At 45.6% G+C, this 13,941-nt stretch overlaps 1 protein-coding gene across 5 annotated transcripts in view; it reads right to left on the bottom strand.

Moving 5' to 3' along the window:
- VWC2L (von Willebrand factor C domain containing 2 like) overlaps nt 1–13,941 on the bottom strand; it is a 197,617-nt gene that overhangs the window by 83,710 nt on the left and 99,966 nt on the right. Inside the window, exons 4-5 of one of the 5 annotated variants that reach the window (XM_053283365.1) lie at nt 6,271–6,302; nt 5,016–5,154 (exon numbers count right to left, since the gene is read on the bottom strand). The exons of 3 other annotated variants lie outside the window; for them this stretch is intronic. In XM_053283365.1, the coding sequence (XP_053139340.1) occupies nt 6,286–6,302 (17 nt within the window). In that variant the 3' untranslated portion in view covers nt 5,016–5,154; nt 6,271–6,285. Of the gene's footprint in view, nt 1–5,015; nt 5,155–6,270; nt 6,303–13,941 lie in introns of those variants that run through there. One more of the 5 variants, XM_053283367.1, reaches the window with a different exon arrangement.

Here is a 13,941-nt window from a genome sequence, read left to right on the forward strand (position 1 = left end):
AGGTGAGCTGACTGTGTTGAGTACGGTGGCTCCACAAGCCATGCTAGTGTGTGGGTGATAGCAGAGCCACCTGCACTATTGTGTGGGTTAGGGATGTGCACAAATTGCAATTCGAATAGCAATTCACAGCACAGCCCCAGTACCTTTACAAGGGAGGAGAAGAGGTCCATACCTGTTCATCCACCACTTGCTGCAGCTTCCTGTTCAGGCGATGCACACCCCAGCTGCCATAGCATGCCAGTGGCGCTCCCCCAGCTGCCCTTGTGCAATGGTGGCACACACATGGCCTCCACACATGCACCGCGGCCATTTGTGTAGTCAGTATGGTTGTTGACCACATGGAGGCCATGTGTATGCCACCATTGTGCAAGGGCAGCTGGGGGAGCACTGCTGGTGCACTATGGCAGCTGGGTGGCACAATGCCCAAACAGGAAGCTGCAGCGAGCGGAAGAGGAGCAGGTATGGACTTACTATACTCTCTTCCCTTTTAAAGGTGCCAGGGCTGTGCTGCAAATTACTCTTTGTACACATGTGTGGGATGCAAACAACATGGATGCTGAAAATTGTGCAAATACATTTGTGTGATAGTATGGCCATTGTTTTCATTGGTCATACTTTCGTTCACCAGCATTTTTGCAATTTCTGTAGTGGTGCAACTGTGTCAATGTTGTCTTTGACTCACACAATAGTGCAGGTGGGCAGTGCTACCACCCACTTAATGCTGCACTGGGCTAATAATAAGTCCCTCTAGCTTTGGAGAGCCTCCCTCATACTGTTCTCTCCCCTTGTTTCTCAAGTGGCAAAAAACATAAGATCCGATAGTTAGAAACCAATAAGGCCAAGATAAGAATTAGCTACTGGCAGAGTTCTTTTCTTTTTAAAAGAAAGGTAAGTGCAAAATGTCTACAGAATCAAAGACACTATCAATCTTCACAAATTCAGCAAAAGAGAGCAGAATTCACTTCAAATGAGAAGTATGAGAAGTTTCTCATCCACCTTAACACAAGGTTTCATGATTTAAAAAGTAGTTTGTATTACGCCTGTCTTGGGTTAGAGATTTTGAAGGTTTTGAGCCATAGAAGCTATTCAAACTTACCCTAGTGTCCAAGATGAGATTGCCATTTCATCGTAACATTTAAATGTTGTGTGGGTGTAGGGAGAGAGGGGTGTGTGAGAGAAAGAAACCCTAGTTTGGAATTAATGAGAATACCAGAGACACAGAGAAGGGTAGGGGGTGGGAAACTCATAGTGAAAAATTTCCAATGCCCTTCTTAATCTTCATTTTTCCAAACTCGTATAGCTCGAATACTTAATTTATAGCTATATTACACACTTTACTTTGCAAAGTCTCAGTTTAATATGAAAAGGCTAGATCAAACTTCCAGTATTTGACATATTAGGGATTCATTTGACATATTCCCTTTCCTTCATATATGGGGGACCCAACAGTAGAAGCATTTACTAGTCATTAAATTACCAAACATACCAAATCACTCTCTAGGTATACAATAATGCATAATGCACCTTTACCCCCACCCACAACCCCAAATGATAAAGTCCTGAATATAAAAGTGTAGAAAGCATGGCCAGAAAAGGCTCCTTTTTCAGAGCTTGCCGTTGGATTGTTTACAGATGTTCATTTCAATATAAAATGATTCCATGTTGTTTGTCATAGGCCATCTTCGGATATAACTAGAAGCAACCATGCCAGAAGTTCAAGATTGTGGTTGTCCAAGTGCATGAACCCATGGTTTCATCACCAAACCACAGGTCAGTGTTCGATTTCCCCCCCCAAATTCAAATCTGTGGAAGGATTATTATTGAACCTTCAGTTAGCATTGAGTTTCACCACCAAAATCTCAGGTTTGAAGGTGGCATCATGTTGTCTGGATTCTGCTGCCATGTCCTCTGGTTTGGGCAAGCTGATATTTGATCAATCAAAAATCAGGGAACGTTCCCTCCCCCCATTTATTCTTTTCAAACCCTATGGTCCCTATGATCCTTTTAGCTGAGGCTCTCAGACTATGCCAACCTAAGTCAAGAATGCTTGAAAGATTCTTTACACATGGTGAGTTCCTACACTGAAAACGTCTGAGTAAGAAATGTACATGATGACCATGTCTATAGACTTGTTCTCACTGAGATGCTAAGTGGCAAATGGATTGTGCTACTCCAGACTGCATGTGGAGGCTCACATGATAGAACGTTTCATCATTACCAACAAATATCCTCTACACAGAAAATTAGCATGTCAAACTAGAAACCCTTGCCCCTGACATGCCAGTCTTCTATGTGGAAGGATTATTTTTTAAAATGGAGAAGCATTGAGTGAACCCCCACATGCAGTCTGAAATGGTAAAGCCCAGACAAAGTTTTACCTCCTGGTATATGTGCTACTGGTGTATGTGTGAAAAGTGACTGCACTGTCTTCTACAGGTCAAAGGAAGGCAATTCCTTTATTAAGACTGGCTAAAAATCACAACATAGTTATCAGGAAGCTGTTTAGTTCTCCAAAACCCTTCATCAGGCAGGATGTTCAGCAAAACCACCATGGGGGACAAGCATGATGGAAAGTTCCCCAAACCTAAAGTTTGCAAAATATTAAGATGGAATGCAAGAGGATATAAGCAGACTTAATTCAGTAGCCACTTCTAGGTGCAAAACAAGGTAATTTTGCACAGAAGGCTGCTGGGACAAAGAATAAGCAAATAATCATCCCCCCATATTTTGAAAATATAAAGCCTTGCCATTTCCTCAGTTCAGTCTCCAGTGCTAAACCAAACACACACACACGAAGGTTGTTCGGGGTTGGGTGGTGGGATTGTAGCCGTAATACTCACAAAGCAGAGGATACATTTAAAGTCGTGCACTAGGAACAGAGTCAATAAAAACCAAACTGGATAGTATTTTCTAATGGTTGAAGAGCTTTCCAGCCCCCAAGCATTAAGTCCCATTAAAGATGCTACAAAATAATCTTCCTCCAATTGTGAGATCTCTCTTCTCAATGTGATATTCTCCAAAGTACACAAAAGTTGCAGACAGTCATGTTGCTCTGTAGTTGAAGCTTTTTTTGTTGAATCTCTAGCCTGATGGAAGGTTCCAGGGAACCCAAAAGCTTGCTGCTCATTACTTGGTGATTTTTAAAATTTGCTTCTACTGAAGCTATTGCCCTACATTGGTATGTGCAATTTTCTTACAATGAATCAACATGGTTGCCCATGACTTTTGTGTACCACTTTACAACATTCATTCACAACATTCATCTGGGATTGTCAGTATTCAGAAGTAAATGCCAGCCATTTACTATATATTGGACATGCACTGTAGCGTAGTTATCAAGAGGAGGAGTTGTGACAGTATCACATGTATGTGTATTGCAACAGACACAAGTTTGTTTGTAACTTGTCATGAGGTCCATATGGGCTACTTATGGAATTCAAAACTGGGAGGGTTCTCTCTATCAGGCACAGAAATGACCATGTTCTTCCTGCTGATGACCCACTCTTACCCTCATCTCACTGTTTACTGGAAAATGACAGTGTCTGGCAGGATGAGCTGAAACATGTCCCTCATTGTGAAGAAATGCATATAAGAAGAGAACAGTAGGATCAGCCCAAAGAGCCTTTTGGTCCAGCATCCCATTGCCAACAGCGGCCAGTCCAATGCTTCTAGGAGGGCTGCAAGCTGGACATGAAGGCAACAGCCCTTCCCATTCTTGCTCCCCCAGAAACTAGCAGAGGCCTTTACATGGATTACACCAGAAGCTGCCTTATGCCGAGTCAGACCATTTGTCCATCTAGCTTACCTTTGTCTACCCTTGATAGGCAGCAGTTCACTAGGATTCCAGACAGGTGGATGCCGGGGACTGAACCAGGGCAGATCATGGTTGCCAAATCTCTGCTCTATGAATTTATGGAACCTCCTTTTCAAAGCCATCTTAAGATAATGGCCAACACCACATCTAGTGGATTTCATGTGTCAAGAGAACATTATTTGAAGATATACGACGTTAGTCCTGAATCAACTGTTGATTTCATTAGATGAATTTCTTGAATGTATTCTGATTTCTTGCATTATTAATTCTAATGAATTTATTGTAATTGTAAGGATACACAACATCTAGTCAGAAGCAGGGTATCACAGCAAATAGTATGGGTGAAAGAACCGTCTGATTCCCCTCCCCATATGTTCTTTTGCATTAAGCCATCAGTATCTGAAGCTAGCAGGTGGCATTTCAATGTTATTTTCCCCATTTCTTTGGGTTACCTGAAATGAAGCTATGAAGAAATGAAGTGAGAATGGCAGCTTTTATTCAGTATACTAGTGGGCCTGGGCGCAGAGCATCTGTGCCTCTAGTTGGGCCCAGCCGTCCCCCGTCCGCCCCGACGCTGCCATCTCACCCCGGGGGGACAGGGACAGGTCGCGCCACCGCCTCCCTCCCGTCTTGCCATCCTCCTCCTTGCGGTGACGGGGCTTTGCCCGCTGCCCATCCTCCTCCCACTGCCCCTTGTCCTTGGGGTGGTGCCGCCGCCTCCCTCCTGGCGCACGTTGCCCCAACCAGCTCCTGGCGCGCACTTCTCTCCTGCCCTTGCTGTGTCACCCCTTCTGGGCCCGCCATTGGTCACGGCTGCAGTGGGGGTGGAGCTTGCCACATCCCCACACATACTCCCTACAGGAATTATTTATATAGATTGCCAAGTAAAGATTCAGAATGATCACTAATTGGTGGAGTAGCACTGAGAGAAGACTAATATGGATTTCATTGTAGCACCATGAAAAGTGTAAGATCAGAAATGAACAGTTGGTTACATTTCTTTGATTACAAGGATGAAAAAGGGATGCTCTGAATTACATTTCCCAACCAGATTAAATCTCTGATCAGATGAAACAGGTTCTTGTAAATAAAGCACTGCAGGATGCTTCCCCACTAGTTATAGTAATATATTTCAGTGGGGGGAAAGAGGAAATCCTGAAATTTTGATCACTTAATAATTGATCCACATTAGAATTTTCTTTCTTTCTTTCTTAAAGTAATAATTGACTTTCTAATATAGTGAGACTTCCCGGGGATCCAAACAACTCTTCAGAGAAGTGAATGAATTTGATGTCTTCTATCATCTCTTCTCCTCCCATTTTTTCTGTGTCTTCTTTATCCTGCAACAGTTGTATATAATCAAATGGCAGCAAAAACATCTCTTAAATATATTTTCATTCTGCAGAGATTTCCTCATCTTTTTGATCTGACTCCCTTGTTAACCATCCAAGAAGTAATTGTGTCAGGGAAATGAAAAAGCTACAAAGGGCTTGTTTCAGTCTAACAAATAGTGAGCTGCAATGCGATCTGGGAAAGTGAGGTTCAAATCTTATCTCTGCCACAGACTCAGGCCCCAGTCCTGCTCTATGCATCTCACCATCACCAACAAATTCATATCAGTCAAGTTCAATGGTATCTGGATGAACTTCACAATGCAGATGCACATATTTTATCAGTTGCATTTGCAGTTCTCCCTTGATGGATGAGGGTCAGTGTGTTTCTTTTGGAAATCACTAAGGCCATTCACACGAGCAACCTAACTCAGGCTAGGATAGCCCATCCTGGGCTAGGCTGCTTGTGTGCAGGGCCAGGACTGGGGCCTATCCTGGTGCTGTCTGCCCTCCTAACCATACTTTTAACTCCAGTCTTTAGCCAGGGCTAAGGGCACAAGTGTTGGGGCTGTGTGGATGCTGAGGCTGCACGCAGCCCATGCATGCACAGAGTTGGGTGCCTAGAGAGTCAACTCCTGAAGAATTTCCCCAATGCACCACACTCATCGTGTGGTGCATTGTGGGATATCTGAAGGCCAGGATGCACTGTTCTGGCCTCTGGAGATCCACGCTGCTTCAAGAAGCACAGATCATGTAGGAGCGTGATCTGTGTATCCCACCAATGGGATTAGATTGTCTGGGGGTAAGGTACCTTCAGCACAGCTCTACCTCCAGCCCTCCCATCATGAGAATAGCCTCACTGTCTCTGTAATCAGTTCTCCAGTGGAGTGGCATTTCTCAAAGAACTTTTGTGATAGCAGATGTCATAAATAATGTAAAGCATTCTGCAAAACAAACTAATATAGTGTACCATTTTCTGTGGCTTAACATGCATAAGGGAATGAGGCTGGAAGTCTCATATGCAAAGATTTTTGATGTACCCATATTTGATGGCTCAGGTACCCATCTATAGTAGGGTAGCCTAAAGGTGGTGACTTAAGTGGGAAACAGTCAAATGTGCCTTACCATCTTCTATATTTGTTAAGCTGGATGTTTCCCTGTTGAGAATGAATATAAAGGGATCATGTCATCTACTATTTGGATATTATACGATCCCTAATATCCCTAGTCCCAATAGGCTTTCTTCATTACCACTTACACTCTTTTTGGTCAATTTAAGCAAATCTAATTGCTTAAATTGTAACCCTAATTGAGTTACAATTTGCAGATTATCAGCATCACCAACAAGCATGCAGTGGGACTTTGCCATTCAGTACATTAATGTGGGACATGCATTTCTCAGAAGAACCAAGTCGAAACTCAGATGGGAAGCCAATCAATTTTAGAAACCACCAACCTTCCACAGTGGATGTAGGCCTTCTTTGCAAAGTGACACCAAAGGGATGCAGATAACCATTGTTTTATCCATTCTAAACATTTATCTGCACCAGTTAGCAGGGGATTGTTACAGGATATTTCTACCTGCGGGCCAGCAAAAAAGTCCCCTGGGCCTGAAGGTGTAGCTATAATTGAGCGAATGGGTTCAAAGAACCCTCCCCCTAGCTTCTGAGGGACCCCCAGCTCCACCCCTCCCTATTTTCTTCACTGAGGTGAGTCTCACAATCAGTGAGACTTGTCGGAAGGGGGTTTGTGGGAAGAGTGGGCTTAGCCCGCTCTCCCCGCAGATGATCTGAAGGCAGCCCTGGGCGGCCATATCAGCCACCCACACAACTGCTGGCTCTGTCATGGAGCTGGCGGGGGCTGCGGGGATCGGGGGCTGCGCAGCCCCTGGAAGTTCCCGGATGCCCCGCGTGAGTGCGCAGGGCATCCTGGAGAGACCCCCGAGCCCGGGAGTCTACTCATGTGTCGCCACACGCTGCAGCAACACATGAGCAAAAAGATGTGGTTAGCGGAGGGCTTGCTCCATTAACCTCGTCTTAGGGGAGGGGTATTTTTCACGGCTAGCTGCGTGGCTCCCCTTGCAGCACACGACTGCCTAACAGCGGGCTAGGCTCCCTTAGCCCGCTTTTGGGCGATCGTGAGAATAGCCTCATTATCTCCTTCACTCCGAGGGGCCAACATGAGCCCCCTCTCCCTTAGCTGTGCCCCTGCCTGGGCTGGATCTGGCCCCTGGGTTTTACATTGCGTAGGCCTGTGATAGCAAATGGAAATGAGATGGACAACCTGGACCAATGTAAGACCAGGACGGGAGAGTCTTCATTCGCAGAACAGCCCACATAATCTGGAGCACTTAAAGAAGTCAGCTCCCAGCATTAGACCTGGGTTCCCATGAAAGAAAAATAATCTCCAAATGCATCCTAATCTGAAAAGACCTGTTGGCAATGGCCAGTTTCGCTATGGAATGACTGTTCCAAGGTCACTTGTAGTGTGGTGGTGGTGGTGGTGGTTAGTAGAAGGCCTGATGAGGGTTTCAGCCTGTTATGGATGGGGTTGCACTCCTTCTGAAAGAGCAGATTCACAGCCTGGGGATTCTCCTGGATCCTGCACTGCTCCTAGAAAAACAGGTGGTGGCCAGGAGGAACTTTTCTCCGCTTTGGCTGATGCGCCGGCTCAGCTGTGACCCTTCCTTGAGAGGGCTAATCTGTCACCCAAGCTTTAGTCATATCATGTTTGAATTATTGCAATGCGTTCTGTGAGGGGCTACCCTTGAAAAGCCTCTGGAAACTGCAGATGGTGCCGAATGGTGGCTCCCAGACTGATCTCTGGAACTGCTCGTAGTGTATGGAATACTCCATTGTTGAAGGCCCTGCACTGGCTGCCAGTCTGTTTCTGGGTACAATTCATGGTGCTGGTTATTACTTTAAAAGCCCCAAACAGCTTGGGCCCCGGGCCTTAGAGACCACCTGCTCCTAGCTGAATCTACCCACTTGACTAGATCGGCAGGGAGGGCTCTGCTCTGCATTCAGATACCTGCTGAGACCTGTTTGTTGAGCATACAGGACAGGGCCTTCTCAGTGACTGACTCCAGTGTGTGGAACTCACTTGCAGCTGATACTTGCATCGCTCACTCTCCCCCCCAGCCTTTAAGAGGAAAGTGAAGACCTTCTTTTTTATTCAGGCTTTGGGTCAGTGAGTTTTTAAATATTTAAATTTAATTTTTTAATTTTTTAAAAAAAATTTAGATGTGTGTGTTCTGTTTTTATGTTGTGTTTATTGAAATTGTATTGTTTTCATGATGTTGTTAACTGCCCTGGGGTCTTAGGACAACGGGTGTTATGAACGAATGAATGAATGTTTCATCGGGGAGATTGCCACAGCCATCCATGTGCTAGAAGCTATTTCCCATCCAACCACAGAGAGGTGAGTTCCCAAGTGCTTCTGCTCCTTTGCTCCCAGCATTACTCCTGTACACAAACTGAGGCAAAATTGTTAAAGATTTTTAACCATGGTTAAAGGTTTTTAAGAGAGCAGTTAGGTAGCCAACTCCCACTAAAGAGCAAAGAAACACTCTTAAGGAGAAATGGGGAATGTCTGTAAGGAGTGGGCTCGATGTGCTTGTCACCCACGTGGAGCTTTCCAAAAGAGTCTTTCTGGGAGGTCTGTAACACGAGGGATGTGCACAGAAGCATTCGGTACTCCTTTCTAGGAGTGCCAAACCGGTTTCGTGGACCAGTGTTTGAGCTGGTTCAAAGGTATGGGGGTGGTGGATAACTTTAAGGGTGGGGGAGGGTGCTCTTACCCCTCCCACCACGACGCTCTGTATTCAAATGGTCTGGCAGGGCGGCAGCATACCTCCCTGCCACCCTGTCGCTTCTTCGGACCGGAATATGGCAGGAGGGATAAATGCATTCCCCTCCGCCCTTGAAGCTATCCATCCTCCACCTTCGGACTGGCAGGCGCTGGTTCCATGCACATCCCTATAGAACACCTTACTGAGAATCAGGGAGCAGGTGGCAAAGGAAACAACTTCAATTTGCTTAAGCACTACAGAACCTGCTACCTTCAGACAAAAGCTGGACAAATTTCACTCACTGCACCCATGGGAGTGTATAGCAGACATCTACAAATCCACTTGCCTGCTCACCAGTGGCAAGTGCACCCAGCCCTCTGGTGAGCAGGACACCCAGCACCACACTTCTCACCAGAGTCTTATTTCCATTGCCATTTTTGAGAAGGCAAGAAAGAGCAGGAATCCTTTCTGAGCAGTAGGAGAGGGCTCCCACTGTTCCTTACCATCCCCATCTCCCAGTACAAATGACAGAAGAACTGCTTCTCTCCCAAGATCTCTGCCTGTGTGCCAGAAAAGTATCTGAAGGAAGAGAGGGGATTAGTGGTGACCACAAATAATGGCTGGCTAGTGAGCTAAGCCTAAATTTGTGGATTGCTGTGTATAAGCCAAGGACTCAGAGGAGTTAAAAAAAGAGAGGCCCATAGGTTTGTGAACGTTTGCAAATACATCGCTGTAAAAGAGTTATTGAGGCTCTTCACACTATTAGTGTGAAGAGCTGTAAGGGGGTTTGCAGGGAGAGCAGGCTTAGCTGCGGCAACACACAAGCAAAAAGATGAGGTTAACAGAGTGCTCGCTCCGTTAACGTCGTCTAAGGGAAGGGGTATTTACGGAGGCTAGATGCTGGGAGCCTCACAACTCCCGTTGCAGCACACGATTGCCCCAAAATGGGCTAGGCTCCCTTAGGCCGCTTTTTGGCGATCACGAGAATAGCCTCATTGTCTCCTAATAAAAACAATAAAAGGCAGGGCAGGATTTTCTGGTATTCTCTCTGTTTGGGGAAATTTACTTAGAATCAGTTTCTGGGTCACAGAAAACAAATGGACATATCCCAAGGTGGGTTTTTTTGTTAGGTCACCCATCCTATCAGTTCAGTCTAAGGAGCAAGTGAATTATGTGAGGATTCAACAGAAGAAATTCCAGCAGGACCAACATGCAACCACAGCAGGCTGGAACAGGAGGAGCAGAACCAAGCAAGGGAGGTCAACTGAATGAGGAGCAGCAGTGCTCCTGATGCACCTGATGCAAAAGTTGCCAAGACACTACTAGAATGGCAAAGTGTGGCAGCTGTCCACCTGGTCAGCTGGAAGAGCCGGCTGGAGGCTAATCAGAACATGAAGCTTCCCATAATCTGCTAGTATAATTATTGAGTCAAAGCTACACTGGTGATTCCCTAGAGGAAACCCCATATAGCCAACACAGAGGCACCCAATGGCCCTGTTCTTCATTAAGCTCAAGACATAGTGCAATATCTTGAGGGAGAAACAAACAGCTTTCATTGTCATGCTCTAGATCAGCAGTGGCCAACCCGAGGATTGGACTACAACTCTCATCATTCTCTTTCATAATCGATTGCAATTTATTGCAGCTGGAGAGCTCTATGATACGATATGATTAATATTTATATACCACTTTTCAACAAAAGTTCCCAAAGCGATTTACATAGAGAAATAAACATGAATGAATGAATAAAATGGCTCCCCTGTCCCCAAAGGGCTCACAGTCTAAAAAAGAATATTCTATAGATATTCATAGCTGCAACAACATCCAGCCTAACAGAACGTAGTTACACCCAAGTCCTATACTTGGCGAGCCTAGTTCTGGTACATTGCCCATCATATCTGCAATTCCTATGCATTACCACTCATCTGGTGACAACTCAGTGCTAGGCAGGCAGGCAGCAGGTTGCTTGACTGTTTACAAATCACATAGAAGTTACCTAGGCACCTATGCCTTCTCCATCTCTGCCCAGTTCCACCTTCACAGGATACCCCTAGTGACAAACTTGGCTGCCATGAGATCACAATTCCTGCTTAGGTGACTCATCCCTATTTCTCTCTGAGTTATGGACCACCATTTCCCCCTCTTTCTGCCTAGCAGGACAAATATTGCAAGGACACATACGTTAATCCTACCCCCATCCAAAATATTTATTTGCCAGTGCAGCAAGTACAGTATCACTAGTATCTTTAATGCAGATTTTAAAGTTAATTCTGTAATGAGCAGGAACTTTATATTTCTTGAGTAAATTAAGAAAGCAGCTTTGGTAAAATGTAGATTTGCATGTGTGGGAATAAATGGTTATTTACTGTAATTTGTGCCCATGCCCTCAAAGTTGAAGCTATATAAATATTTATTGCCTATTAAAATTAATGTACATCCCAACTCTTCCTGATCCTTTGCTCTTTACGCAGGCAGTACTCTGACAGGAGGCTTGCAAGGGTCTCCAGTGAACCCTGGGGGGCAGAAATAGGCACAGCTGCTTGGGGAAAAAAAAATCTGTACCAACAGTGATAATTTACAACTTTAATTATAGAGTCAATGAGAGATTACCTATGGAACATCTTCCTCCTGTCTGATATTTCATCATGAATCTCTCTACTAGTCTTTGCCTCAAGTGATTAATGCAGTGGCCAGGAAATATTTCACTGTCAATGTGTTTCGGTTTCAGCTATATTATGGTGTAAGTAACTCTTTCCCCAAAGCTTAATGGCAACCCAACCCAGAAACTGTAGAAAAGCTGGCCCATCCTCACCCCCCCTAAACACTAACCCTCATTCTGGGAAGCCAAGAAGCAGCAGAAGCAGATACATGCCTACTCAGCAGAGGGCCAATATGCCCTGATCTTCACCAATGACAATGGCCTCATAAGAAAAGCCTTGTTGGATCAGGCCCAAGGTCTATCTAGTCCAGCATCCTGCTTCTCACAGTGCCTCACCAGATGCCTCTGGGAAGTCCACAAGCAGATACGGAAGACATGCACCTTGGGCATCATGAGGGGGAAGCCCATGTGGAACAGGCCTCCAATGAATCGCTCAGAACCCCAAATCTCATCAATCATCTCCCTCCTCCATGACCTCTTCCAGAAAGGAGGTTCAGCAGTGCACAGATCATGGAAGAGAGAGCTCCTAGTTTCACTTAGTTCTCTGTGGATTATGTGCTCTATTGTAATATAGGAGTTTAAAAAATCATACATAATTATTCTTGAGGGGAGATTAAAGAGTTTAATTAATGTTACATTAATGGGAAATAATTCATTCATTAATGGGAATGAATGAGTTTAGAAGGGGAACGCTTACAAGCTCAGGCCTCAGATCTTTTCAGTACCTAGCAAGGCCCCTGGCATGCCCTCTCTCCTACTCTTGCTGTCCTGCAACTGGCATTCTAAGTCTGAACGTAGCCTATAGCCATCAAGACTACTAGGCATTGATAGACCACATATTGGTCTAAATCCCACTTAAAGCTATTCAAGCTGGCAGCCACCACCATATGCCATGGCAGAGAATTCCATAGATTAATTATGTGCAGTGTGAACAAGTACTTCCTTTTATCTATCTGTCTATCCATTATATTTGTAAAGGTAAAGTGTGTCCACAAAGCCCTTTGGTCAAATACAGGAGGGATTTACCATTGCCATCTCCCTCACAGTATGAGATGATGCCTTTCAGCATCTTCCTGTATTACTGCTGCCCAATATAGGTGTACCAGCGGGATTTGAACCGGCAACCTCTTGCTTGATAGTCAAGCATTTCCCTGCTGGGTGGTTTACAGCAACATAAAACAAATTAAAACAGCAAGGAAAATCTTAAAACAATTTAAAACCACAAGTCTAGTTAAAAAGCCTGGGTGAATAAATGTGTATTTAAAGATTTGTTAAAAGTTGTCAGATATGGGGGGGGCTCTTATTTCAGAAGGGAGCGCATTCCAGAGTCTCGGGGAAGCAACAGAGAAGGCCTTTCCCTGTCTAGCATGTAAATCCAAAATGGCCATTGCCACCGGGAAAAGGGCCAGAACGGCCCATAAATGTGCTGAAATGGCCCTTCCAGGACCGGGAGGAGGCTGGCGGAGAGGAGAGGGAGACTGCGGAGACCCTCCCCCAATGGCTGCATCAGCCCCCCCCCACCCCCGAGGCTGCCAGATTCGTGGGGGTGAGTGTAATTTTTTTTTTAAGTTTAGAACCCCTGAACCAGCTCAAATTCGAGCCGGGCTGGAGGGGGGTTCGGTGCCACAAAACCGAATATGTCCAGTACGATTCAAGTCTGGTTCAGACTCGAACCGAACCGGGCAAATGGGTTTTGTACACACCCCTAGTGTAGCCCCCAGATGAGCTGGTGGCAACTGAAGATTAACCTCTCCAGATTATCTAAGTGGGCGATGGGGCTCATAATGAACAAGACATTGAGGCTGTTCTCACGAGCAGGCAAGACCAAGCTAGGGAAGCTAAGCAGGGGCTTGGCTGCCCACAAGCACTGCCAGGAGCTGTGTGGCTTCCTTGGCAGAAAACCTGCCTAGGGAGCCCACCAGTTAACCAGGTTAAGGGTGTGAGCGCGCCCTTAACCTGGGCTAACTGCTTGTGTGTCAAAGCAGGCTGCTCCCAGGTGGCACTGAAACAGAAGCAGACTCCCGGACATCACCAGAGAGATCCCTACAATGCACCACACACTTGTGCAGTGCATTGTGGGATTTCTGGGGGCCAGGACAGTGTGTCCTGGCCCCCAAATCTCCTGTGCTGCCAGGGGCAGCAACAGCTTGCCTGGGCACGCGACCCACGCTTTGGTGGCTTGCAATGCTTGTCTTCAAGAGGGGAGGGGAGAGGGGAGATTATAACTCCTAATTTTATGACTCCCTAGGATCCAAGTTAGGTGGAAAATCAATTCCTCCCTTGTTGCCAGGTTCTAGACCCTAGTAGCACCCTCCCTCATTCCACCCATTGATCCACAAGCCTCCAT

This window comes from Hemicordylus capensis, chromosome 1 (genome assembly GCF_027244095.1).
Source record: "Hemicordylus capensis ecotype Gifberg chromosome 1, rHemCap1.1.pri, whole genome shotgun sequence".
In the NCBI taxonomy this organism is placed as follows: domain Eukaryota; kingdom Metazoa; phylum Chordata; class Lepidosauria; order Squamata; family Cordylidae; genus Hemicordylus; species Hemicordylus capensis.